Source organism: Vanrija albida, assembly GCF_041260175.1.
Source record: "Vanrija albida strain AlHP1 chromosome Unknown contig_3, whole genome shotgun sequence".
Classification (NCBI taxonomy): domain Eukaryota; kingdom Fungi; phylum Basidiomycota; class Tremellomycetes; order Trichosporonales; family Trichosporonaceae; genus Vanrija; species Vanrija albida.
The window spans coordinates 502,902-530,362 of NW_027191422.1; the positions used below are offsets into that span (position 1 = coordinate 502,902).

Here is a 27,461-nt window from a genome sequence, read left to right on the forward strand (position 1 = left end):
TTACGCCTGCGTAACAGACAGGATAGGAACAGGAAGAGTAGGTCGAGGGGTGGGCTCCGCATCATCCGGCGGTGCGTTGACTTCGAGAGTGGGCACAAGGTACCCGTCTGAAATGTTGGAGAAGGTGAACGACGGCTCGTCGGTGTACGTGTGGCTTCTGTCCCAGTCACCGGGCCCTTGGTTGCTCTCCACCTCGGCGGCCTTCTCTTCTTGAATGGTTTCCGGCTCATCTGCGAGCACAGGAAGCTCGGGAACATTGATCTGATGGTGCTTGGGGTTGAACACGTGGCGGAGCTCCTCCTCGACGAGGAGTCTGGTCTGGACGGCGATTGCCTCGAGAGCCTCGGGCACGCTCCATACGCGAACGGATGGCTCCTCAGCACCATCCTCAAGGTGGTATCCGAACACGAGCATCGTGACATGCACCGACCGCCGGGACTCGTTGATGAGCTTGGGGCTCCGCACTTGCGTGTCACGGATCGCGATGCGCGTTGGATCGACTGGAGGTCCGCGGCTCTTCTCATTCGATCCAGTGAACCCGAGGTTGGCACTGGTGGCGCCAATCACCTGAGTTGCAGGCCCCAGAAGGTGCACAATAGCTCCACCCTTCTCGCCTTTCCCGCCGGGCGCGAGGGAACGCACTCCCGCATTCGAAGGGAAGCGGAAGTGACGGGGTCCTCCGTGGAACGCATCAAACGTTGGCCGCGAAGCACGCTTAGCGGACAGGGTCGCAAATGTCGGGCGGTTCGGAGTCGAACCGGCCTCGCCACGAATGGAGACTGAAGGAAGGCGCCGCAGGCCAGTCGGCGAAGCGGATGAAGCATTGCTGACCGAACGGCCATGAGTCGGTGTGTTCGGGTTGAGATGCGACGATGCGCTGCTGACTGAGCGACCGTGCGTGGGAGAGGTAGGATTGAGGCGTGATGATGCGTTGCTGACCGAACGGCCATGGGTCGGGGTGTTGGGATTGAGGTGGGATGAGGCGGAGCTCACGTTACGGGCGTGAGATGGGGACGCCGGGCCTAGCATGCCACCGGCAGGTGGAGATGACGAGAGGTCAGGACTCGTGGGCGGGGGCGTGTGACCACCCATCATGAGGCGTGGCGAGCTCTTAGCGACACGGGACGACGGCTTCCGAACGAGGCCTGAGAAGCTCCTCTGCTGAGAGTGCGCGAAAGGAGAGCGAATGGGTGTGGGAGGAAGGTCGCTTCCTGGTGTGGATGGGCGTGAGATCCTGCCATCCTGGATCGCGCTGAGCGCCATCTGCATGCGCAGGCGGAGGTCAATGTGGAGAGGGGTGGGATGCAGAACGAGGAGCTCGAAGAGCGACCACATCATCCAGTCGACGAGGCGTGGCGAGCCTGGAACAAGGCCACCAGACTCTAGGAATTTGGCGTTGCCGTCCTGAATCATCTCGCGAAGGTATGTCGAGATGTACGTCCACAATCCACGCACACGCGAGATGCAGGTTGGTGCGCGGACGGCGATGACTTTGATTATTTGAAGGGAGATGACGGCCGTTGCGGCGAGCGCAGGGGGCGAGTCAGTGGCGTGCTGGGGCCGTATGGTGCGGCGCTTCGATGCGCGGAGGACGTAGCGCAAGATGCGCACCCAAGCATCGCCGTAGGCCTCAGCCCGATCGATGTCGAGCGGCTGCTCTAGCAGGAGGCAGAGAGGAAGGACGACGCCAGCAAGGAAACCTGGGCTTGATGGCGATTGCTCGAGCGCAGCAATGACGTCGGTGTTTGCGAGGAAGACGGAAGTGCCCAAGAGTTCCACCACGGCCTTGCGCATCGGCACAACAAAGCCCATGTGCTCCTCCGAGGCCGATGCCAGCATGTCAATGGCTGGCTCGAGGTAGGACGTGACAATCAGCTGTGTTATGCCGAGGGTGAGCTCGTACTTGTGCCGGCGGATCATGTCGGCGATAGCGAGGAGCACGCCGGAAAAGTCGACGGTGACAATGAACTGTCTGAAGAGTGGGGCCATGTCACGCAAGAACTCAATCGGGTTCTGCGCCGCAAGGTTGGTGCGGGCAAACTTGCCCATGATGCTGGACGCCAAGCGACCCGCTGTTTCTGGCTCCGAATGAAGGAGGTTGACGACGATGTCGATCACGCGCCGAGTGGCATTGATGCTCAGCCGGCCTCCCTGGCTTGCAAAGGCATCGACAAGGGCGAGGTACTCGCGGTCCGCGGAGATCCAGTCGGGTGGCGCTTCCTCTTCGCCAGGCAGGAGCCGATGCATGCGGGCGTCGTCGCCGGCTTTGCCCCTGTGGACGAAGCGGCCGATGGCGTCAACCGCGTCGACCATTAGCTCCTTGCTGGGCTCGTCCACGATATGCGGTAGGATGGCAGTGAAAAGTCGCAGGAACTTGATGGCGCGAGGCGACGCCGCGTTGACCGAAATGACCGTCGCAATGAGTCGGATGATGTTCTCGCGTGGGAACACCGCCGGGTAAAGTGAGATGTTGGCGGCCTTGCGAGCCTGCCGCTCCGACGCCTCCGAGCCAATCTCTGAGAAGGTCATTTCTCGCCCATCCCCAATCATTTGGAGCAAGGCAGTGATCTCGGCGTTTTCGTTGAGCCCGCGGATACCTGAGGCGAGGCCTGCAACAGGATGATCCTCGTTGGAGAGCGACGAAACCAAGCGATACGCTTGCTCTGGGTTGAAGGGGCTCTCCGCGATGCCGAGGCACATCTGGTAGACGAAGACCTCCTGGTGGATCCGGAAGAAGCTGCGGCAGGCGTACTCGATGGCGTCCCGAATGGAGGGGTTGGCATGAGCGTAGACGTAGTACACAGCTGCCATTGTGTCGACAAAGCCGATCGACGCGAACAGGCGTCGGAAGCGCGCAGAAGCGATCGTAAGCGCACGCAAGGCCTGGCCCACGACGATCATGTCGGTCGAGCCGTGCACGCGCAACATGGTTGAAATGTTCTTGAGCAGTCGGTCGAGCTCGGTTCGGTCGTTGTAGTTGCTGTTGAGGAACGAGAACAGCCTGACAACAAGCTCGAGCCACGCGCGGGCGAACGGCAGGTGGTGGACGGCGCCCTCCACTTTCAGGTTCACCAACATCTTCTTAACGATGTACACGTCCCGCCTGTTGACTCGCAAGACCTGGAAAAGCACCATGAGCTGGGCAGTTTGAACCTCGACGAGATTTTCAACCCAAGCCTGATGGGCTCTGAAGCCAGTTTCGTCGTCCAGGATGGAGGCAGGGAGGATGAGGTGCTCGGCCTTGAACTTGCGAAAGTCGCGCAGCGAAATCTCGCTTACGTGGGGAATGAGACGGGCCACTGTGCCCACGATGAGCGCCCAGTATTGATGAGACAGGTTGATACGATAGACCTTCTTGAGGTAGCCGACAATTGCGTTGAGACCGGTGTAGGCAAAGCTGGGCGTGGGGTCGGTGATCACCGCGTTGAGCCGCTCAAGCGCATGAGGTAGGTTGTCGTCGAGGTTGTCCATGACTGGTCGGACAAACCTTGCAGCGTCGTCGCGCTCCAGCAGGCGAACAACTTCATCCGACAGGACCCGTACTGCCAAGTCGTCTGTGTACTGCAGATGTATCGCCTGTTCGATGATGAGTGTGAGGAGGGCAGGAGGGATGATCGCACGCCGGACCTGGGTGGTCATCGAGGTCGAGGCTTCCGAGCTATTTGAAAGAGTCCTCGTGAGCGGATTTGCGGTCGGGGTACCGGGCCTCGCGACTTCCTTATCAGCGCCACCGTCGTCTGTGGGTTCGGTTGGGGGTATTTTTGTGACTGGGACAAGCTCGTTGTCGCTCGCAGCAATGCTAGCGTCTTCTGACCAGCCCAGCTCCATGAGTCGCTGTCTAAGCTCGAGGGGAAGTGCTCTGCCGTACTTCTCCAAAGCCACGTCCTGGGCGTCTCGTGGTAGCGTCCACTGTGGAGATCCAATCTCCGTAGGGACAAAGTCAAGGACACGCCGAGAGAACTTGAAGATTGGGGCACGGCCTTCAGTGATAGTCGGCTGAGTGGTAACTTGGAAACGGTACGCGTAGAGCAGGCCAAGCTTGAGAAGGGCGCGACTGCGGATCTCAGAGCTCGTGCTGTGGTTGTCAGTCCCGGTCCCATCGTTCTGCCCTACCTTGATAGATCGGCCATGACCAGCGTCTTCATGCGGTCAGGAACCATCTCGGCGCACTTGAGCAGCAGGAAGCTGTTGACGTCCATTGGGTGGAGAGGCTGTGTGTAAGACTCCCAGAGCACTGGCAGCATGCCACTCCAAGCTTCAACGGGCAGGCTTGCCTGGGCGGTGATGAGGAAGCTGGCGGTAGATGCTCCAAAATGGAGGTCGATAAGGGCCATTCGTGGTGTGGACCTGTTCTTGCCCTCCGCGAAGTAGAGCTGTCGAAGGAAGGACAACTGGGCGCGATCGAGGACAGCGGCAGGGCCAGGGACTTCCTTGTAGGTCTGCTCATACCACTTGGCGGCCAGACGTGTTGCTGCGGTCCGCTTTATCCAGCGGGAAGAGACGCGAAGCTTGTTGAACAGCTGACAAACGAGGGATCGATAACTCGCGGGCAACCCCTCGCCTTCATTCTCCTCGAGCTCGAGCATGGTGCCAAACCTCGTCTCCAGCGTCGTTACGAAGGCCTTGAGCGCAGGTACGCCCTTGGCATCGAGATACTGGAGCGCAATCAGGAGCTCAACCAGCACTGCGTAGCGCCCGAGCTTGACAGGAACGACACCATGGGTGCCCTCCTTGGTCTTTCCCTTCGCCGAGCGTTGGGTGATGGTTCCAACGAGCACGATGACCACCATCTGGGGATCTGCCCTCGTCCAGTATGACTCGGCGCCGAGCTGCTCTTGAAGGGTCATGACGACGCGTAGGGGTCCTGCTAGAGATGAAGCTTGAGTAGCAGCCGCAAGACTGAATAGCGGCTTGTAGAACACCTGCGGGTGTGTGGTGGACAGCCACTCGAGGAAGGGTTTGATCCCCTCGTATGCCGACGAGGTCGTAAGCCTCTCGAAGACTGGCGGCACACATGCCTTGCCAAAGTCCGAGAGGTCGGACTCCATAAAGCTTCTCACAGCGCTGAGCACTTGAGGGAGGGGGTAGGTGGTGACTAGCCTGGTGATGATGCCGTCCTGGACCCTCTTGTTGACTCCACCGATGAGTTTAAGAAGCTGCTGGCGAGATTGCGTGGTCGTAGTTGGCAATCTGGGCTTGGCGTCACCGAACGGGTCCGAAAACACCGGTGGGGCTTCGAACTGGCTGACAGCGTGGTGGCGGAGCAGCAGATCGAGGAGCACCGTGGCGTAACCGGATGTGATTGCACCGTTGTCATCAGGAAGGGCTGAGCTGTCGATGTAGAGATCCTCCGCCATGCGGGTGACCGACTCGACCAGGTGCTCATCATCGGTGGTGCGAATGAGTGTCGAGAACGACGAGAAGAACTGGGTCGCAGCAATGACGCGGATCTTGAGGACCACGGGCGGTGTGGCATGCAGAATTGGTGGCGGAGCGTAGCGCTTCAATTCTTCGGCATGCCGGTCGAGGAGCCATGCAGCGAGCTCTGGATTGGCAGCAATTCCTCGACCCGCAGCCAGCCACATGAGCTCTCTTTCAATGCCGTCGGCAGCTCCCGACGAGTCGAGGTCACCGACTAGCTCGCCTAGTGAGTCCTGTTGAACATTGATGATCGACCCAGTGGTCAGCTCGTACACGAAGGACGTCACGAGCTCTTGATGATCCTTGTTTGGCGACGACGACTGGTCGAGCGAGTATAGCAGTTCAAGTAGTCCGATGGCAAGTGGCTCGAAATCGTTGGCAGCTTGGGGATGTTGAAGACTTTCGGGCAACGAAGGGTCTCGATGCAACGCCTTGCGCAACATGTCCAGTCCGCGTGCCTGTGTCCGTTAGCCAGGAGTGCAAATGAGCCCCTTACCCTAAGCTGCTGGTCATCTACCAGCATGGCTCGACAAAGCCAAAGCCACCGATCCAGCTCCTCATCAGCACTGTCGGCTGCCCAGTTGCGAATCACGGTCCCGAACACTTCGAGTGCCTGGATACGCTCCGAGTCGGACGACGCCGCGTCGGCGAGGAGGGTGATACCGAGCTCGGACAGAATAGCCGAGTGGTGGGGGCAAGTTCTGGACCAGAGCTTCTTCGAGCGCGCCGAGGGCAGGTGGTTGTGGAGGACGGTCAGTAGCGGTGCGAAGGCCGAGAACTCTGCGCGGCTCGGGTTCGAGGCGGACACTTCCGTCCCAGCAGTCGAGTGCTGTGCACTGCTGTTGTGCGACAACAGCCACGGCTTGGAGGGATACGTCGATGGCGTGACTCCCGGCGTTGCGGCAGCCGACTGAGGCCCACTGCTGCCGCTGTGGTGGTGGTGCAGCGACCATGGCCTGGACGGCCCCGAGTTGGAACCTCCCGCTCCTGGAGTTGGCCCAAAGTCGGGTATCTGAGACTTGGCGCAGCGCTGTAGCCTCCTCCGGCTTTCTTCCAGTGCGCATGCGTCGAGGCAGGTCTTGATGTCGCGCGCGAACCGCCGACGCTCGCGTGCAACCTCCTCCCGCTCCGCTTCAGAGAGATCGAAAATCCCGTTCCAGCTGCCGATGGACGACCGGTGGCCGTGCTCATAGCCCATTACATGCTCGACGGCATGTCGAAACCCCAGGCGGGCCGAAGCCTTGGAGATAAAGTTGGGTCGCTTCGGCTCGAGCACAACCATCGGCTTCTCGATTGACGGGGTCGGGCCGACGAAGACGTGATGTCTCACCTGCTGCCAGTGTTTGAGGCCTGGCGATGAGGGCTCGGGTGACTTGGGTCGCTCGGGCGGCGGGAGATCGGTGTTGATGCTCAGTCGTGAGCCCCTTCTTGGCTTGGGCGTGGCCAATGGATCGGGAGCGGCCGAGAACGAGGGCAATGGCTGAAAGGTATCTGGCGGGGATTGGAGCGCGATCGATGTCGGCCTCGAGTGCAGCGGCTGGATCGTCTCAGCTGGCGACAGCGGCTGGATCGTTCCAGCTGGCGACAGCGGAGTCTGTGATGGAAGCGAGTCGAGCGCACGCGCCGTCTCTTCAAGCCCGAATATTGTCGCGACGGGGATCTCCGTTCTTCTCCTCGGCTCGTTTGTCGATGAATCAAAAGTTTCGACGTCGTGTTGGTCGTAAGGCGAGGCTGACACGCCTGGGGGAATCAGCAAGAGTCGCGCACAGCTCGCGGAGCAAAGACGCGCCGTCCGCACTGTCCTCGCGCACAGGCGCAAGGGGTGCGCAGCGCCGGCTGGGGTCCCGAGCACACGGCCGTTGTCCGTGGGCGAGATCGCCAGGCCCAAGCTCATCACTCATGACTCACCCGGTGCGCGCAGGTCGGCCAACAGGCTGCCGTCGATGAGCTGGTGGCGGCGGTTGGCCCTGTTGCTCGTCGCGCTCGTCGCCAGCATCGTGCCGTGGCCGACGATCGTCGACGCCGAGGACGGCTCCGAGGGGTCGGACGGCGTGCTCAGGTCGAGCGTCGACTCCCAGTTCTCGATCGTGCTCGCCACGTCCGATTCGGCCGTCGTGTACGTCGACGCAGCGTACTGCGACTCTGGCGCGTCATCCTCGAGTAGGGCGAGGTACGCGTTCGCGGCTGTCATGGTGGCCCAGCTCTCGCCCGACATTGTCGACACGGAGCGGTCCCTCGGCCCGCTAGGTTTGGTGGCTTGCCGGCCGCGCGCGCGGGGCGAGCCCTGCGCGCCGGCGGACGCGTTTTGGCGATGGTCGTCCTCTGTGGACAGTACCATGGGCTGGGTGGGTGTTGTGCGAGACGCGAAGGGAGGGTTTGTCAAGGGGAGCGGATCGTGTCGTGCATTTGTGCATGAGATCTTGGCGGCATGCAGGCGGGTTCGTGGATCGTGTTTCACCTCCACCGTTCAACACGTGGCATGACGGTGAGGCGCGCGCGAGGCGCGCCAGGCGGGGTCTAGGCCCTGTGGATGTGGCCAAGGTGGCACCCAGTCCGAGTCTTGCAGGCAATCGTCTGCTGGCAATACACGAGCTCTGCAACTCAGCCAGCACCTATGCGGCGGGATTCCAATGCCGTGAAGCTGGACTTGGGCGGACTCGCCAAATGTAGAAGCGCACCTTGAGGCGGCGTCTTGACTTTCTATCACATGAAACCTATCGATTATACACAGATACAGGGATGAAATCGAGCGCGTTTTGAGCGTTGCATTGTACGCAAGTTGTGGGGAGGGCGGTGCGAATCGCTACGTTGTGAGGGCCTGGGACGGTGAGCGATTACTCCAGATGGGGCTGCACTCACCCTCATGGCCGTCACCTTCTTGTGGTATCCCAGCGCTGGGCGACGAGCATGGCCAAAGGCGCTCGGCCCCAGCACCTTCTTCGGCGGGAATGGCTGATTCTCAGCACCAGCAGCCACCGCCCTCATCGCCTTCTGCGCCTTGGTCCTGGGCTTGGTGTTGACGTGCTCGAGGTTGCGGTCCTTCAACGCCAGTGGAGAGGCGTACGCCCCGACCGACGACGGCGGCGTGTCAGGAAAATGGATGAGCCTTTTCGGAGGCCACAGCATCTCCTTGGGGCCAGGAGCCGCGGGGGTCTGGAAAGGGCGCGCGCGGGGGAGTGGAGACGGGGTCGTCGGCCTGTTTTTAGTCTGCGATTTGCGCCGGCGTGATTGCTTTGGAGACGGTCGCCGGGGCGTCTTCGGGGTCTTGGGCTTGTGCTGCGAAGGTGAGAAAATTCCGCATCACTACACCTTACAACTGGCGAGAGGCGGATTTCCTTCAGCGGGGGGAGGTGACGGCGTCTTCTTGATGGGCCTGTGAGTATCAGCCGCCACCTCTTGTACTGAGTTGGCTGTCACTTACCGCTCGGGGTCGTTCTCAGCGCCGGCACGTCCTCCCAGTCCATCTCCGCACGCCGCTCCCAGCCATGCAGCATAGCCGCCCAGCGCTTCTCCCACGTCCTCTCCTTGTTGTACAGTCGTTCCTCGATTTTCTTGCTTGTCTCACAGAGGAAGAACGACTTTTTTAGGTACGCGAGGAAACACAGGTCGTCGACGACAGACTGTGGCACTGGGCGGACAATTCTCGAGCTGAGCCGGCGTGAGGGGAGGGGGATGGCGAAGTCGTCGGCGCCCCTAACCCGCAGATAGCGATGGTCAAGGATCTGGGGAATCTACCCGCTGTCAGCAAGCTCTCCACCCACAACCCACCGTCCACCGCTCGGCCGGGTCGTGCGCGAGCATGCCCCTCATCAGCTCGGCGAAGCGCTTGTCGTCCGGCAGCCAGTCCCACCCGGCGTCGCCGCGGACGATCGCGTCCACGACCTGCTGCGAGGTCTGGTCGACGCCGTACGCGAAGCACGGGTGCCACACGCGCAGCATCTTGAGGAACATGATGCCGAGGGACCACACGTCGCTCGCGCGGGGATCGTAGGCGCCGTCCTTGAGCTTCTCGGGGGCCGAGTACACCGGTGTCCCCCCGGCGCTCGTGACGCGCTCCCTGTCCGGCGCGAACTGGGAGAAGCCAAAGTCTGCAAGAGCAGGGCACAGCCCCTCGAGGAGCACATTGGCGCGCTTCACGTCCTCGTGGGACACGCCGAGCTCGTGCAGTGCGTGCAGGGTGCGCAGGAGGCGGCGGAAGACGACGATGGCTTCGCGGGTCTCGAGGGGCGGAGAAATGCTAGACAGCGAGGACGAGTGCAGCGAGAGGAAGACGTAGCTTGGGTCAGTGGGCCCACAGACTTCCACTCACGTCCACCCGCACTCCTCCACCACGCCCTCGATCGACACGACGCCCGGGATCTTGGCGCCGGTAAACGCCTTGAGGAGGACGACTTCCTTGTGCGCCTCGACCGCATCGAGGGTCTGGTTCCACGACCGCGGGCTGCCCAGCGCCGGGAGGATCTTGCAGGCGGCTTGGTGCCCCGTGCCGAGGTGGGTCGCGAGGCGGACGTGGGCTGGGGGTGGGGGTTGGTTGGTTGGTTGGTTGGTTGAGTGCCAAATGAGAGACGGAGGCGCGACGTGCGAGTGTAGAGGAGAGATCAATGTCGGTGTCATCGATCAGCTTCAACCGAGGAAGAAGGCGCCCCGTCGATCAACCGCAGCCCACAGCCCCACTCACCATACGCGCCACGGCCGAGCGTCTTGCCCAGCTTCCAGCCGCCGATGCTTGTCAGCCGCCCGCGTGGGGTTTCAAGATACTCGGCCATGCCAAGAAGCTAGAGGGTTGTCAAGAAGATTGGGAGGAGAGTGGAGAGAAGGAGAGAGTGAGGTGGGCGAGGCAGACGTGGGAGGAGTGGCTCTGCATCCGACCAGTCCAGTCTCCCTCGTCATCGTCACCTTCCCTGCCTTCCTCGCCTTCCTTCCCTCCATAGTCCAGCTGGCCATGACTGCTCGTGCTACACGCAGTACACGCACACAAGATGCATGGTTTGTACGGTATACAACAGTTCCTATGCTGTACGGTCTATACGCCACTAAGATATCCAGAGAAAGGGAGGAGGTTAGGAGAAGGCATGGGCATTGCCAAGAAACCAAGAGCTGACATCTACGCCCCGCCAGCCTCGAGGCGCGGCTTCTTGGCCTCGGGGGCGGCAGACCCAGCAGCAGGAGTCGGGGCTGCGGCAGCAGCGGCAGACGCGGCGGCAGGAGCGGGGGTGGGTGTCGGCGCGGCGAGCGGCTGCTGCGGTGGACGAGCTGCAGGTGGGGCGGTTGCCGATGGTGTTGGCACCGCGCCAGGCCCGTCATCGAGCTTGCGTTTGAGCCCGTTGGCCTGCGCCGCCGCCGCCGCTGCGGCTGGCGCGGGAGTTGGCGTCGGCGCTGCAGCTGGAATGGGTGCCGCAGCCGGTGGTCGCGGTGCGGCCATCCCAGCGGCGGCAGGGGCGGCGACACCAGCTGCAGGCGCCGGCGGTCGGGGGACCGGGGCACCGGGCGCGGGCGCCGCGACAGGCGGTCGTGGGGCGGTCGCAGCAGCACCAGGTACGGGTGTCGCCACAGGAGGCCGCGGGGCGGTCGCAGCAGCCGGCGTGCCTGCCACCGCCGGAGGTCGCGGGGCAGCCACGCCGGGTGTGCCAGCAGCGACTGGCGGTCGCACGCCCGCCGCGACACCAGGGGTACCCACTGGCGGCCGAACGCCTGCAGCAGCAGGTACAGCTCCAGCAGGACGGACGACGCCAGCACCAGGTGCGCCGGGGACTGGGGGTCGAACTCCGGCGACGCCCGGCGTGCCAGGCGGCCGCACAGCGCCGGGGCCAGGAGGTCGCACGCCAGCAGCAGCAGGAACGCCTGGGCGAACAGCGCCAGCGACAGGAGGCCTAACGCCAGCAGCAGCGGGCACGCCGGGCGGGCGAACACCCGGTACAGCTCCAGGCGGGCGCACGCCTGCAGCTGCGGGGACACCAGGAGGTCGAACGCCTGCGACAGCAGCGCCAGGCGGCCGGACGCCAGCCGCAGCGGGGGCACCAGGAGGTCGGACTCCCGCCACGCCGGGGGCACCAGGGGGTCGGACGCCGGCTGCAGCGGGGGCGCCTGGAGGTCGAACGCCGGTTGCGGGGGGTCGGGCAACACCAGCCACGGCGCCAGGTGGACGAACGGCGCCAGCCACTGGCGGCCGCACTGTGCCGGGCACGCCGGGTCGGACGGCGCCAGCAGCACCTGGTACGCCAGGCTTTGCAGCACCGGGAGCGCCTGGTGCTCCGGGCTTGCCGTTGACGCCGACCTTCTTCGGCGGGAGGGGAGGGACGACGCCAGTCGCCCAGATCCTCTCGGCAACCCGCAGGTCGATGTCGACACCCACGACGCGGATGTATCTCAGCAGCGCGCTCGCGTTCGGGCCGACGGTGTTGACGTCGCCCCTAGCGTTGGCGACCTCTGCGATCATGCCGATGACCTTGGTGAGGTTGGCACCGGGCGGCGCAGGTCCAGGGAGCGGCTTTGTGGGTCCGCCCGGAGCGCCTGGTCGCACTGCGGCACCCGCTGGAGCGGCGACGCCGGGCTTGGCCGCCCCAGCAGCGGCAGGGGCTCCAGCAACAGCGGGCTTAGCGACACCTGCAGCAGCCGCTGGAGTGCCTGGCGGCCGCGCGACCGCGGCAGCGCCTGGGCGGACGGTCAGGCCAGGCTTGTTGACACCTGCAGCAGCCGCAGCCTTCGCCTGTGCCGCTCTCGCCGCTTGGGTTTTGTTCTTGTTGACGACCCAGGCGGAGAGCACGTCGACAGCGCCGGCAGCACCAAGTAGCTGAAGCTTGTCGACGATGTCGCCCGTCAGGTGGCCAAAGGTCTGCTGATCGAGGACAAGGGTCGTGCCGTCACAAACAAACGGCAGCGGGTTGCCAGCAGCGTCGGTCTTGTCGATGATCGACTTTGAGCGCATCAAAGGCGTGACCGGCTGGATGACGACGACGATCTTGGCCTTTGGTTGGAGGACACCGCGGTTGGCAGACTGGATCGTCGAGCTGGGGGTAGCGGCTTGGGGTACGGGCCTCGCCATCGGGCGGACGGGCATTGCCCTCCCCATCATATGGCTCATGTGGGACCCGTGCAGCTGCTGATGCTTGGCGGCATCGGCCATCTGGACCTCGCGCTCCCGCTGCTTGCGGGCTCTTTCCTCAGCCTTGAGCCGCTCCTTCATGCGCTTCTCCTCGGCATTCTTGGCCTTGCCTTCAGACTTGAGAGCGTCACGGCGTTGCTTCTCCTCGAAGATTGGGCCCTCTTCGGGATCAAGAATCCAGACCGAGCCCTTGCTCTCTGGGTCGTCCTCGGGGATGCGGGGCACCTTTAAGAACGCCTTGTTGAGCGAGAGGTTGTGTCTGATCGAGTTCTGCCAGCCGGCCTCGGGATTCAAACGGAACCACTCCCATTCACCCGCAACCCAGTTGCACACCTCGCCGAGGGTGCCTCGGCCACGAGGGAGGTGGACTAGGGCCCGGTGGATAATAGTGGCAAACGTCGCCGTCGGCTTGAGGGGCGAGGGGCCGATGAAGGGCAGGCCGTCGAGGCCGAGGACCTGCTGAGGCGGAGGGCGGGGACCGGCACCCGAAGGCGGGATGGGTACGCTGCAGAGGATGTGGCCTGGGCGCGTGGGGTTGTCCTTGAGCTCCGAGATGAAGTACGGCTTTGGCGGGCCTTCGGGCTGAGGAGGGGGCTGGCCTCGCGCAGGAATAGGCGGGCGCACCATTGGGTGGCCTGGAGGAGGGCGCACACCGGGGTGGGGCATGCCTGGACGAACGACGCCAGGCATCGCACCAGGCACTCCTGGCATGCCAGGTGCTCCTGGGACACCGGGCGGCCGCACTTGGCCAGGAAGCGCAGCTCCGGGGACGCCTGGCGGACGCACAACTCCAGGAACACCTGGTACACCGGGAGCGCCCGGCACACCAACACCAGGTGGCCTTACTGCTCCCGGCACGGCACCTGGAGGAAGCTGGACAGGAGGACGGACGCCAGGCGCACCAGGTACACCAGGCGTTCCGGGCGCACCTGGTGCGGTGGCAGCGACTGCGGCGGCGGCCATTGCAGCGGCGGAAGGGTTCACAACAGCACCAGGAGCAGCGGCAACAGGAGCTGCACCCGTAGCTGGAGGAGGACGGACGGGTGGCACGGCTGCTGCGGTCGCAGGGGTCGGTGCGGCCGGAGTAGCGGCCGGGGTTGGCGTCGGCGGCGCACCCATGGCAGCGGCCAGCGTCGGTGCAGCGGGTGGCTGAGCTGGTGCCGCTGCCGCCGGCATCGGCGGTGGAGCAGTGGCGGCAACGGCAGCGGCTAGTGTCTCGGGAGCAAGGACCAGCGGGGCATCCGGAAGGGCCGTGGCGGCGATTGCCGCAGCAACCAAGGCAGCCGCCTTGTCATCTGCGGCCTTCTTGTCCGCTGCAGCCTTATCCGCAGCCGCCTTTTCGGCAGCCTTCTGCTTCTTCTTGGACTCCTTCTTGGGCTTCTCCGGCTTGTCTGCCTTGTCTGCCTTGTCGGTCTTGTCCGCCTTGTCGGTCTTGTCGGTCTTGTCCGCCTTGTCCGCCTTGGCCTTGTCCTTCTTGGGCTTGTCGGTCTTGGCCTTGTCCTTAGGCTTGTCTGCCTTGTCCTTATCCGCCTTGTCGACCTTGGCCTTATCAGCCTTGTCCGCCTTGTCCTTGTCGGTCTTTTCCTTGTCGGCTGTCTCTGCCGGCTCGGTCTTGACCTGCTGGGGTTCGGCCGACGTCTCCGCACTGTCGACAGGCTCGGCCTTGACGTCCTTGGACGTAGCCTTTGACTTGTCCTTGCCGTCCTTCTTCTTCTTCGACGGGCTGGCCAGCGTGGTAGCAGCCACAGCAGCGGCGAGGGTCGCTGGCGCATCGCTCGCTTCAGACGGGTCGACAGTCTGCGCGCGACTTGTAGGCTCTGAGTCGACGTCCATGGCATCCTCTGCCTTCTCTGCCTTGACCTTGGCGGGCTTGTCGGCCTTTGGCTTGTCTGCCTTGGTCGTCTTGGGCTTGTCTGCCTTGGCAGCTTTGTCCGCCTTCTCAACCTTGTCGGTCTTCTCCGGCTTGTCTGCCGTGTCGGTAGAGTCTGCCTTTTCTGGCTTGTCGGCCTTCTTTTTCTTGGTCGACTTGCCGGCCGTTTCCCCGGGCTGCTGCATCGCCAGCGCAGGGGACTTGAAGCCCTTGCCGGCGACCTTGGGCAGTTTTGATAGCCCCTTGCCAGCTGTTCGTGCTGGTGGTGCAGGAGGAGGCTCTGGCGTGGCTGCCTTTTTGCGTCGTGGCTCGTCCTCATCATCGACAACGACAATCTTGGGCTTGGGTGGTGGCGCAGGTTTGTTTTTCTTCGCCGCCGCCTTTTTGGACTTTGGTGAAGGTTCTGGCTCTGGTTCAGATGATAATGACGATAACTCTGAATCCTCGTCGACCGGCAATCGCCGTGCTCTCGCCTTGATCTTGATGACGGGGCGCCGGCGAACAGGCTGCTCGTCCTCTTCGTCGTCGTCGTCGTCATCCTCCTCCTCCTCTTCGTCGCTCTCGTCGCTCTCATTGTCGCCGTCACTGCCCGACTCCCAGTCGTCGGCCCACTCATGGTCGGCAAAGTTGCCAGCGCCGTCCAAGAGGCCATATCCGTCCGTAGCGGCAAAGGCGTTGAAGGCGGGTACTCTTGCGGCCATGGTGGCTGCCGAGGCCGGTCCTGGTCCTGGCTCGCCATAGAATTCGGCATAGCCAACCTGCTCGGGAGGGAGGTTGTAAGGGTAGGGCAGGCTGTCGTACGAATACGACTCTGCTGCCAGAGTCTGCTCGGCAAACGAGGGTGACGAGTCGGGCGAGGGAGGGAGGATGAACGAGAAGATACGCGTAGCGATCTGGATCTGAGACCTGGGCAGAGTCAGCACGGCGCCCACAGCTCGTTCCTTACCCCTGGTGAAGCGGCACGATGGTACCCTTGACGTAGTAGCGGTCGTCGACCCAGGCGCCGTTTCGGCCAAAGATCTCGAGGCAGAACTGACCGAGCTCTACCCTGTACTCGATCTTTGCGTGGTTTCGAGACACGGACTTGAGTGCTCCGAGGTCGACATCGACCTGCTCGAGGGAGGATGAAGCTTTTGGCGGTGGGGGAGGGGGTGGGGCGACGTCGTGGTCTGGGGAGCCGCTGGCTTCTGCTTCTGGGCTCGGTGACAGAGGGAACTTGAGCCCCACGGGGGCCGCAGCGGCAGATTCGAGCGCCCCGAGGTCGACACCGTCGAGGTCAAGCGCCTCGAGATCCGGCTTGATGTCGGCGAGAGCGTCGGCGGCAGCGTCGGCAGCGTCTTGTTCTGGTTCTGGTGCTGATGCGTCGCCATCTGCGGGCGCAGGGGTGTCGGTGACGTCGGGTTTTGTGCCGTCCGCCATCTCGACATCACCCGCGGCGTCAACAACAGGGGTGGAGGTCGCGTCAACAGCGGGGGTGGAAGCCGCATCAACAGCGGGGGTAGAGCTCGCTTCAGGTTGTTCCTCGCCTGCTGCTGGCTCCTCTCCTGCCGCCTCTCCCTCTCCAGAAGCCGCAGCTGCAGCCCCTAGCGCCTCGACGTCGATCTGCTCGAGGGCCGAGAAGTCTGCTGCCGAGATACCGGACAGGTCGACGTCGATAGCGCCCTCGGCGGCGCCTTGCGACGCCGCCGCTGCTTCCCGGGCCAGCACCTCGGCCGCGGCGGCAGCCACGTCGGCGGCATTGGCGTTGACGGTGGGGAGGACGAGGAGCGAGGGGTCGCCGAACGGAAAGTCGGGGACGGGGGGCGTGCCCAGGGCGCTGCTCGGCAACAGGGGATCCGGCGCGAAGGGGTTGTTCTCTTCTGCCGGTACGTGCTCTAGTGATGGGAGCTGGAGTGATGTCTGTATTGGCCGCTCCTGTGATGTCAGCGGGCCGGCGAGGTGCGGGTGTCGCCAGCCGTCTCGGTCTCCGTCTCCATCTCTCTCGCGCTCTCCCACGCCCTCATCTCCCACGCCCTCCACCGCTCGCTGCGTTCGGAGATGGGATCGCCCACCGACCCGCCCTTCTGCGCGAGCGATGTACCGCCCCAACGACGTCTCTGGCCACTATCTCCCTCCCCTCCACCAGCTCCGCCTCCCCCGGCCGCTAATCCCAAAGACACTCACAACATTGCGCCCAATGACAACCGTGAGCGTGCGCACATAGTACGAAAATCCCGTGACGTCGTCGCCAAACTGGAGCTTGTAGTACGCTGGCTTGGGGTCCGTCTTGCTCCGGTCGACGGGGAGCGCGGCGAGGCTCGGCGCCGGCGGGTGCCACGGGCCGGCGTCTGCCACGGCGCCAGCGGCAGCCGCGCCGAGGCCCGCCGGCGAGCCCGACATGCGTGGCGAGGCGGGGCGGCGGGGCTAGCGGTGCCCTGCTGCCCTTGGTGTGAGGTTGGTGGAGGCCGAGATAGGCGGCGGGGGGGCTGGCGGTGTGGGGGAGGGAGGGAGCGTGGAGAGGTGGGCACGGCGCTGGGGGTTGGCGAGGTGGAGCGGCGCTATCGGGTCGTGGTGGTAGCTGTTGGTATCGTGGTGGTTGCTATTGTTGTTGTAGGTGTAGATGGCGAGCCGGGTCGTGGGTGGTGGGGTACCAAGGCCAGTTAACAACACCACACACACAAATCAACTTCAACAACATGAAGGTTCTGAGTGGCACAAGTGACGCTGCGCTGCGCTGGCTGGGGTGAGACTGCCAGACTGCCGGCCGGTTGCTCCCGTCGATGGCTGTCTCTGTCCGTCCCTAACACACACCGGGGGCCCTGAAAGGCCATGCAAAAAATTGACCAACTTAGCGGATACGCAGGCGATTTGATCCCGCTTGCCCCACCCTTCCCTGCCATCCTAATCCGATTAGACAACGGCCGTGGCACGTTTTGAAGCCCTGCATGGAGGCGAGGCACAATGACAGTGAGATGCATGGGCCGGTGGGGGCTGGAGGGTGGAAGTTACATGGTACTACATACAACGGGGATGATCAACATGTAGTGGGTCTAGCTCGTCTAGGAGGTAGATGGGACAGGGTGTGTGTGGGTGTGTGTGTTTTGACAGTGGTGTGGTGTAGTTGGTGTGCACGGCCTGGCTGCAGGCAGTTGTACGGGTAGCAGCTATCGTCGCGACGACGACACAGCCTTATCCGCAGCGGCCGAGGCCTGCAGCGTGAAGTCATTGTCCCAGCTGCCGTACTCTTGCGAGCTCTGCGGTACAGACGACTCGCTGGCGTGCCGCTGAGGCTGGCGTTTCGTCTTGAGCGATTTCTTGACCTGGGACGACTTCTTGGCCTCTGGCGACACCGGGATGGGGCTGGAGCGCTTACCAGAGCGCCGCTTGCCCTGGGACGAGGCCTGCGATGCCTGCGAGGACAACCTGGATGGCGGGCTCGACCTCTTCTCAAGCTGGGACGGCCGCTTGTGTCGCGAGACTGTCGGAGTGCGGTCGGGGGACGGCTCGCGCCGCTTTACCGGGGCCAGCTCGTCGTCGCCAGAGGTGGACAATTCACTCGCGCTGTACGCCGAGCTCGAGACGAAGATGGGCTCGCGGTTGTCCTTCTCCAGCCTGATCTTCTCCTGAATCGCCGCCTCCTGCACGCTGCGCTCGTCCTCGAGCCGTGCACGCTTGTTCTCGACGTCCTTCTCAAGTTCGCTCAGGAGCCGGCTGCCCACAAGGCCCGTTGCGCGGAACTTGCACTGCCCGTACTCGCTACTGGCGGTGCGGGTCAGGTTCGCAGCCTTGCGCGCCGCCTTCCACTCGGGGCCGTGGCACGCCTCGCTCGTCCAGCCCTGGTCCTCCATGATGAGCAGGATGGCGGCCTCGGGTGCGAGCACGCTGATGATGAAGTCGGGGACGGTGAAGGGCGCGACCTGCTGGTTCGTAAGGCTCGGCAAGTGGCCCCAGTTGACGAGCTGCTGGAAATGCTGGATGATGATGGCACGGCCGAGGTCGCCATAGCTGGTGGGTTAGCGACTCACATGCACAAGACACCCACTATCCCGTGGTGACTCGCTCCGCGAAGTTGCTTTGCGAATTCCCTTCCATCCACTTTGCAAGTCCGTGAGTCGCAATAACGTGCTCTGCAAGCAAGAAGAACTTTGACGAGCTTGGCTTCCGCACGAATCGGCGCAGGCGCGCGCGCACGAAGCCTTTCTCGAGCCGCTCGTCCAGGACCTCGAACGCTATCTGCACGGGAAACCCGGCTCGGTGACCAAGTGGGATGGTGCGCGTTTCGGCGCGGTGCTGCCTGCAGAAAGATATCGTCTGGCTCCAGTCGGGCTGCTTCCCAGAGGCCAGCGCGTCCTCCTGCAGCGCCGTGCCCATGCCCTTGAGATCTTGTGACGAGATTGCTGGCATCGGTTCGTTGCAGTACTGCCATCAGCGGGGCTCGCGACAACTACCCACCGGACACTTTTCAGATTTGTGGATATAGGCCTTGAAGATCGCCTCTTCCTCGTCGCTGACTTTCGTTGTGGCTGGCGTCTCCGCCCGATAAACAGGAGCAGGCCTCGTTGTCAGTGTAACCCAAACCCAGGACCCACTCCAGTGCGGCAGCGATCTTCTCCCGCCGGAGCCTCTCGGCCGGTGAGTCGATTGTGGGCTGCGAGTCGACCGCAGCGAAGAAGGCGTGGCCCCCGCCCGTGGCCTTGCTCATCTCCTTGTGCTTCTGCGCGATGGCCTGGCGCTCTTCCTCCTCCTTGCGCTGCTCCTCCGCCTGCTTGAGCTTGAGCTTGCGCTTGGCCTCGTCCACCTCGTCCATCTCCTCAGGCGTGGGACCGTACTTTGTCTCGTTGAAGAACGCGAGTGCGGCGTTGTTCCTCAGGCGCTGGGGTGTCACCACGGCCTCGGAGGAAACGGCCTCGCCCTTCTTCTTGAACTTCATGCCTTGTAGCAAGGTTGTTCTTCTGTTCTGTTCGGTCGATCTCGGCTCCTCCCACGGCGCTAGTCTCGACGAAGGCGAGGTAACGGACCTCCGCCTGCCGAGGGCCTTGGGCGTCCGGTTCTCCTCGTCCGAGTCGTTCTCTGGCGTCCGCGCCTTGCGGGTGGCGCTACTCGACCCCTTGTGGTAGAACGCGTCGGCCTGGGCCGGCTTGACGGCCGGTGTCTTCCCCGGGATCATCTTCGCCGTCGTCGCCCTCGTCGGGATCGTCCCGCCAGCGCGCATACCTAAAGGCCGCGGCGCTGGCTTGGTCGGCGTAGCGTCACCACGGTCGGGACCGATGCTGTTCTCGAACGAGTCATTCCCATGGAAGTCTGGGGAGGCTTGGGAGGCCTGCTTTGCCTTGGAGGCCTCGATTGCCTTCCTGCGGTTCGCGCGGCCCTGGTCTTCGCGCACCGTATCCGTCGCGAGCTTGATGCCGCCGGCAGCTCTGGCCGCCTTCCTCGCGGTGCCGTCGCTGTCCTGTGGCCGCTTGGCCGCCGCCGAGGACGACGCGTGCCCCCCAGCCGAGCAGTGCACACCTAACGCCTCCATCGCGGTGGTGTTGCGGGCAGAAGGTGCGCGAAGTGTTGTTGAGCAATGTTGTTGTGCTGATTGTGGTTTTGGTGAGCAGCGGTTGACGAAGAAAGGGAGACGCCAAACAGGCACTATGTGGGGGGCAAGTCGACGGGTGGAGGTGGGGTGGTCTGTGACCCGGTGGAGGTGGTCTGGCCTGATCGGCCTGATCAACCATCAGCCGCGACGCGGCGACGACAAGCAACACTGGATCCACTGCGACGTACGGCGCACGACGGAAAGCCCGCGGCCCAAACGGCGGCGAGTGACGCTGCACCCTCACACATCGACCCGCACGAACCCCTCGACCCCTACGCCCGTCTCGGCGTGCAGTGTCGGCGTGTCCGCCCCCGGGCACGCGGGCGCGCGGGCGTCGTGTGTGCGGCACACTCTTGTTCGTTGTTCGAGGGCGCGAGGGCGCAACGGGCGCAACGGGCGCAGCAGTCGAGCGTGCTCGGGTTCTTGGGATTTGGACCCGCCGTTGCTTCTCGCGTCGCTGGCCTCGACAGTGCGAGCAGGCGGCGACACGTATCCCACTTCTCATTCTCTCTTCACCTCTTACTCGTCAACCACCGCTCCTCTTCCCCCTCGCGTCTCGAACTCGTCTCCAGCCTCTCGCGCGTCCACCAGCCCCTCTGTACATCTGCGCATTCGTGCTCGTGGCCAGGCACAAGGTGAGCGTGGTCCTCTCGACACGCCGCGCACCACCGAGGCAGCGAGGGTGGCGCCGCCCTCACCTCACGACCACCCCCGACGCACACCCACCACCACCTCACACTGCACCACCACCATACCCCTCGCACGCTTCACCACCCACGTTCACCCCCTTTCTCCCCCTACCCCCCTCCAGCCATCCCACACACACACTACCCTCCACACGCCCCGCCCCCAAGTGGCACCCACTCACCCCCACCCCACGCCCCACGCCCCACCCCGCAGACCCACGATCCGCAAGCACACACACACGCACAGACTCACCACACACACCGCCATGCACGCACTTCACCACCACCACCCACCATCACCTCGGCCACCTCACCCTTCGACAACACGATTGCGACTAGAACTACAAAAACTGCGATATGTACGGAACTGAATCCGCCTTGATGCGACTGGGGATCGAACCCAGGCCAATTACGACTGGTGTGCAGCTCAGAAATAACCTGAAACCAGCTCCTTAACCACTCGGACATCGCACCAAAATCGGGTCTTTCCAGAGAAAGTCCGCGCATCGGAGTTTCCGAGGGCCGCCTTTGAACCCCCCATGGCGCTCTTCCGGCTCCGAACTCGTCGTCGGCCGACCTGCGGCGTGCGCCGTGCGCATCGGGACAGAGACTTCAACAACAAACTGCCCGCCGTCGCCACATCCGACGCCAGTGCCTTAGTCAGCTGCCACTGGCCTTGGGCAACTCGCTCTTCTACGACGCTGCGCTCGCACGCCCAGTTCCTGGCTAATTTAGACCGGGCCAAGCAACCTAAGGTGCCATATGGAGATTAATCCCACACTGCCGCGCCTCTTGCTCCGTCTCGGCGTCACACTCTGGGAACAATGGCCGTTGCCAAGACTAGATTCCATACCTTGCTGGAATGACCGGTGACCGCTCCCATCATCACGCACCGCGCGCTAACAGAGGGTTACCGGGTCCTAGGAGGTCACAGGACTCGCTCCAACAAAGGCTACTGCGCGACTGCGCTTGCGCTTGCGCTTGTGAGGCAATGTGAGGCAATAACCCGGCTTCCTCGACAGCCCCACCCCCACACACCCCATACAGAAATCTCATACATAACCATGAGCAATGCGCCAAGCCAATGTTATGACTATCTATGCCACGCGCATCACACAGATCCTAATACAGAGAGTGCAGACAGGAGATGTGCAAAACAACCCAAAAGCAAAAACAAGACTGACCGCGTCCTATCACGGCTCGTAGACGGGGAGGTATCGCACCCCGTTGACGCCCAGACTTTCGTTGACGTGGCCCGTGCCACCGGGGCTCTCCCCGTCAGCTTGCTCTTCGTGAGCGCGCTGCGTCTCCTCATCGTGGTCGTCGGGGTCGGGCTCGAGCGGTGGCGCTGAAGGGCCGTGACCTTCCTCGGACTCCTCATCGAGATCCGGTAGAGGTGGTGCAGACGGAGCGCTCGGCTCGATCTCCAGGGGCGGCGCGGACGGTAGCCTGTCCGGCGCTTCGACTGGCGGTGCCGAGGGGAGCAGGTGTGACGTGTCGTCGCCAACATCGTCAGCGGGGAGCGAGCGCTGCTGGGTCCTCTGTGGTGGTGCGGGCAGCCCAGAAGGAGTGCTAGGTTGGGGAGGCGGGGCACTTGGGCCGTCTTCCTCCTCGAGCGGCAGCGTCTCGAACCCAGTCTCGTCCACGCCAAAGCTCGGCGCAGAGGGGCCAGCGTCGTCGTCGTCGACCCGCGTAACCGGTGGTGCAGAGGCTCCGTGGCGCAAGCGGTCGAGCTCGCGCTTGTCGTCCGTAGCCACATGGCGCATGGCCTGCTCGCGCCGCTCTTCCTCGTCCGGCGGAACAACGATGGGCGCCTTTGCGTCTGCACGGTGTGCTACCGCCTGGGCGGCCTCGGCATCCGCAGTAGCCGGGGCGGGGTAGTATCCAGCTGCTGCCACCTTCTCTGGCGTGAGGACGCTGGGCGTGTTCTCGTCCCGAGGTGCACGCAGAGTGGACGGGCCGCTGGATGAACCAACTTGCACACTGCGAACCGAGGCAGGTCGGTAAGCAGGGGGCAGGTGGCCGCCGGTTGGGTTGACTGGTGGGTCGTGGGCGCTGGTCTCTGGGGACGATTGAGCTTCCGCGCGAGGAGACTGGTGCTCTGATGACGAGGATGAGTCCGGAGGGCAGTCCGAGTTGTTGGCGTCCGAAACATGGGCGTCGCTCGCCTCTGTTGGCAGTGTTGGCGGAGAGTGCGACGGTGTCGTGTCGTGATCGAGCGAGCGCTGTCTGGTTGGAGGCGAAGACGCAGTAGTGGCCAGAGACACTGTCGACTGAGTCGTCATTGAGCCAGCAGAGCGCTCGCGACCGAGTTCGTGGCCGGAAGTGAACGCGACTCCATCCTTCTCGCCCCCTTGGTCGCCGCCGTCTCTTGGCCGTCTGTGTCGAACACCCTTATGCCAGACTCGAACCTTTGTCCGGACATACGACGAGTTATGGCGGCCGCCGCCTCGTCGCTTGGCCTTGTGGGCCTTTTCAAACTCGGCGAGTCTTTGCGAGAACTGCAAGGCAACCTCGGACGTTGCGTCCTGCACCGTGTCCTCTGTCAAGCCTGCTGCTGCCAGAGCTTTGCGGCGCATTCTTGCCTGGTGGCGTTTGCGACGTCGAGTAACCTTTCTCCTTTGCAAAGCGATGCTAACTGTCAGCAGGGCCAGAGGGAGGAAGACTCACAAGATGATGGCAATGACGATTAAAACGGCCAGGATAACACTGCAGCTGACGATAAGGGGTGTCTTGTAAAAGGACAGTCGAACGTTTGCCGAGCCCCATCCGTTTGGTAGTGCCGCAGACACGGCATACGATGGCACCGCGGTCGTCGTCGGCGTGGTCGCGTCCGAGTTGTTGGGCTGCTGGGTATCAGCCAAGAGGCCGTCGGGCTTGACGTTGTCGGTTGAACTCACCGCTTCGACGGCTCGCCCATATAACATCCATGCGTTTTCCACCTTGTACCACGACCCATCTGACGATTGGGTGAGGTAGAAGGGGAGTGCTGTGGATGGTACTGTCGTGACTGGTGGTGCTGAGACGGTAGCGGGCGAGGTGTAGAGCGGGTCGGATGCGAGTCGTCGTGGATCCAATGAAACTGGAGTTGGGATGGCAGTGGGGGTTGTCAAGACGGCTGGCAACGCCTCGGCGGTTGCAGTCGGTGGTGGTATTGGTAGTGGGCCTGCTGCTGCGAGCAGTGGGTTGAGGGAGAGGGAGAAGGCGAGTGCCGTGGTGAGGATGCGGCGTGGTGAATAATGTCGCCTTGGTGGTCGTGGTCGTGGTGGTGGTGGCTGTGGTAACCTCGCTTCTGTCCGCTGCGGCGATTGTGGGCGAGGCACCTGCGTCTGGGACGATTCTGGGGCCTCTGGGAGCATGGATGGCTCGGATGGGTCGGGGCAGTGTGGTGGCCGTAAAGGAGCAGCGGCGGCGTCGATGTGGAATGGTAGCCGTGAAGGGCCGGCGTCGATGCCGTCCTCACCAAAGTCGGTGATGGGCCCTCCTACGGCCCACCGCCATGCTGATGATGGCGGTGGTATGCTTGGTGCGCGTCGCCTTCGCTTCATTCCAACATCTGCTCAGATGGAGGGCACGGTGTTGAGAGCAGGGGTGTTGCGCGAGGGCGCGCGTATGGCGCTCACGCCGCCACCTCTTTCCTGCTGCTCTGCAAGCGGGGCGAGGTGTCTAAGGCTCAGTCTTACTCCGAAGAGACAGGCTGCGCAAAGTCGACTGCCTTGGTATTTTTAGCAAAACCAGTCGACAAACACGAGTGGAGCGGGGCGCAAGCGTTGAGCAGAACGTCCTCGATGTCGGCGACGATGCTGGATGGCAACGAGGATTAGTGTCGGCCTGTGTGCAATGAGCAGTCGGTAGGCCGCCGGGGGTGGACGCGGGTCTCGCTTAACTGTCGCGGCGCACGAGATTCGGGGTCGGGCCGGAGGGAAGGGAGTGCCGGAGAACGCCCAGTTGGGCGATGCTGACGATGGACAGAGGGGCGATCCGTCTAGCGGCCGTCTTGTTGATGGTCGTGAGGACGGCGAGACGATTGGGGATGTGCCGTGCCAGGTTGCGGGGTCGATGCCGTGTGAGCGAGCGGTCGAGTCACGCGGGGGGTTTGGGGGATGGTGTGATGGCGAGGAAACGGCGTGATGGGGGGGACAAGGTGCCGAGCGTCGATGCGGTGGGGGAAGGCAGGCGTCAGTGTCGAGTCGTGGGCGTGAATGCAGTGTTAAAAGTCGACAGATGGGGGTATAGATGTGTTGGTGTGGAATGCGGATAGAAAGGCGCACGAGGTTGTGATGGGTCGTGGGTGGTGTGGTGGTGGTGTGGTGTAGTATGGGGTGGGTAAGCGGCGGCGGCGGCGGCACAAGGTAGAATAGGATGGTAGGCGGCGGCGACGGACAGCGGCGGCTTTGGCAGGTAGCGTTGGTTGCGGAGCAAGGGGGGAGGGGAAGGTGGGTGAGGGTGGGCCCAGGGGGGGATCAGGTAGGGGGGGCACAACTTGGGGGAACTGGGGTGGGTGGGTTTGTCGTTGATAGATGGGCGGCCGCGGTGCGTATGCGTGCGTGCGTGCAGTGTCGAGCGGCAGCGGTGGTGGCGGCAGCGGCGGCAAGTTGGCCAAGTTGGGCGTATAGAGTGCGTGTTGTCTGTAAACCCGGACGGAGCTGGGCAGGCAGGCAGGCAGGCAGCAGCGGGGGGGGAGCAATAGTAAGGGGGGGGCAGTGTTACTTTCGGCCTGACCTGGCTGGGCGCAGACTGGCGCGGGCTGGAAGGAGACTCTGGTACTCTGGGCGGGGGCGCTCTGGTTCGTTCCAGCTATTACCGTGCGCCGTTTTGGTCTCAGGGAAGGGCGTGTACAGTGGGGTGAGTGGGCCCGGCGCGTCCAAGCAAAGGCGTCTAGACGCGGGCGACCAAAGGCGGCAGCAGCACAGGTGGGCGTCGTGCGCAGCCTGCTGTCACCAGCAAGTTTACCCGACCATTAGGCCAGTCTCTAATCCACTCTGGCCACGCAATTAGAACACGACCCACTAGCGGGGTGGACGGTGCACGGGCCGCGGTCGCCGCCCCGGGGCACACGAGCAGAGGCCCGAGCGCTCAGGGGCGGGGTTGATGTCTGACCGAAAAATTATTCGATGGACCTGAGGTGGGGGGCGCAGGGGCGCACGGCAGCAGCAGCGGGGGGGAAGCGGGCGGGCGGGCGAACGGGCGGGGCAGTGGGGGCGCTGGGGTCGGGCCCTGCCTCTGGCTTACCCCCGACGGGCTCAGGGTCGTGGCGTTGTTGTGTGGGTGGTGGCGCTGTCCCTGCGCCGCCGTGCGCAGTCGCGCGATTCCTCGTCGTGCTGGACCATCACGTGAAGGCTAGATCGTCGATTTGTATTTTTAGAGTCGAGACCCAGTGCCGAGAAGAGTCGGGCGGTCGGGCGGGTCGGCTGGCCAACCTCGTCCTTCGTGCTGGCCGGGCAACAACATTGCGCTGCTGTGCGACGCTCCACTATAGTGGAGCTCGGGCGCAGTGCTAAACTACCATATGCCTCGCGCTGATGTCATGTACCGCGGGTAGGATGCAACACGAGGAGCACACCGCGTCCCCGCCCGCACCCGGAGGCCGCACCACATGGCCAACCCGCCGGCTGTGGAGCGTCGTCGCGGCTAGGCCAGCTGGCCCACGCCCGCATGTGTCGAGCGAGGAGCGGCGGCGCGTCGGAGGCGCGGAGGCCGGACGAGCGCCACGGCTGCGAGTCTGCGAGCCGCCACACCACCACCAAGCCTGCGCCAGCTATTTTCTACCTATTTTCTACGCAAGCATTCGCCGCGAGCAAATTAAGCCTGCCTGCCCGCTTGCCTGCTGCCGGTCTGCGGGGGGGAGAGCATACGGGTGTCGCCGCAGCCAGCTCCGGGGGGCGGCGCCCGGCGCCACGGCGCAGCGCCCTTTCCCGCCGGCGCTGGAAGCAGCTGGCCCGGCCGTTTCTCCGCCGCCCGGCTGGAAGAACTGCTTTCGCTGCGCTGCGCTGCCTCGCCCGCCGGCAGACGGGGCGCAGCACGCCACAAGCCCAAGGCTATCTACATTGCTTACATTGCTCTTACCGCGCGTCCGTGCAGCCGCGCCGTGCAGCCGCGCCGTGCAGCCGTGCTGCCACCACTAGCGGTGTCACCAGTCAGCCGCAGCTGTCTCGCCGTGTCTCACCCCACCGAAGGCCACCGAAAAGAACAGGCAGGGTGCGGCCGGGCGGGTGGTTCGGATCGGCCCGGGGGCAACAGGGACGAGGCAGGGAGCGCCGCTCGGGCCTGGCGGTGGTGCGATCGCCGGGGTCGGCGTCTGCGCGGACATGCGTCGGTCCGCCTGCCTGCTTGCTCGCAGCTCGCCGATGCGGCGCGCACCGACTCCGACTCGCCGACGACACGTGGCGCGCCAAGCGCTCGGTGTTTCTGTCAGCGACGACACCAACGTGTGCCCCCCCGCTGCGGCACGTTCGGCCGAGGGCCGCGCGTATCGCGTTCGTTCGATACGGCACGGCTTTCGGGCGGAGGGCGGAGTGGCAGAGGTTCGCGTCCGCACGGCCCTGGTTATCGCGTGGCGCGTGGCATGATCGGCTCGAAGCTCGAATCGAGCGGCGTATGGTGCATGTGTGACGGCGTGACGGGCGCGCGCGCATCTGTGTGCTCGCATGCTGGGATCGGCAGCGTGTGGACGCCGGGTCCGATGTGGCAGGTGGCGCCTGCCTGCGCAACCAAACACCGGCCGGTCCGAGCCTCAGCCCGCCCGGTTAGCCCTCGGCAGCGCAACTCGACGCCGACTCCAGCGCAGCGCAATGCTTCAAGATCATCTGACATCTACAACCG

General features: G+C 63.8%; 4 protein-coding genes and 1 non-coding gene across 5 annotated transcripts; all 5 read right to left on the bottom strand.

Annotated features, from left to right (window-relative positions):
• Positions 1-10,187, bottom strand: Q8F55_003506 (uncharacterized protein; the record flags this gene model as incomplete). Its single annotated transcript, XM_069352049.1, has 10 exons — positions 1-4,075; positions 4,114-5,879; positions 5,918-7,161; positions 7,330-7,762; positions 8,281-8,697; positions 8,736-8,794; positions 8,843-9,152; positions 9,190-9,697; positions 9,731-9,935; positions 10,100-10,187. 10 exons carry the CDS (start codon positions 10,185-10,187, stop codon positions 1-3), a joined length of 9,105 nt encoding a protein of 3,034 aa, XP_069209467.1.
• Positions 10,188-10,525: 338 nt separating this feature from the next.
• On the bottom strand, positions 10,526-16,772 carry FHL1 (Pre-rRNA-processing protein fhl1; the record flags this gene model as incomplete). The annotated part of the gene is made up of 3 exons (XM_069352050.1): positions 10,526-15,299; positions 15,340-16,307; positions 16,557-16,772. 3 exons carry the CDS (start codon positions 16,770-16,772, stop codon positions 10,526-10,528), a joined length of 5,958 nt encoding a protein of 1,985 aa, XP_069209468.1.
• Positions 16,773-17,536: 764 nt separating this feature from the next.
• Positions 17,537-19,893, bottom strand: Q8F55_003508 (uncharacterized protein; the record flags this gene model as incomplete). Its single annotated transcript, XM_069352051.1, has 4 exons — positions 17,537-18,377; positions 18,415-18,791; positions 18,825-18,879; positions 18,962-19,893. 4 exons carry the CDS (start codon positions 19,891-19,893, stop codon positions 17,537-17,539), a joined length of 2,205 nt encoding a protein of 734 aa, XP_069209469.1.
• A 1,125-nt stretch (positions 19,894-21,018) lies between these two features.
• Q8F55_003509 lies at positions 21,019-21,113 on the bottom strand. The gene has a single exon. It is a non-coding gene; the product is annotated as a tRNA-Leu (tRNA).
• A 719-nt stretch (positions 21,114-21,832) lies between these two features.
• On the bottom strand, positions 21,833-23,566 carry Q8F55_003510 (uncharacterized protein; the record flags this gene model as incomplete). The annotated part of the gene is made up of 3 exons (XM_069352052.1): positions 21,833-23,273; positions 23,310-23,485; positions 23,540-23,566. The coding sequence occupies 3 exons, from the start codon at positions 23,564-23,566 to the stop codon at positions 21,833-21,835; spliced, it is 1,644 nt and encodes a 547-aa protein (XP_069209470.1).
• Positions 23,567-27,461: the final 3,895 nt, after the last annotated feature.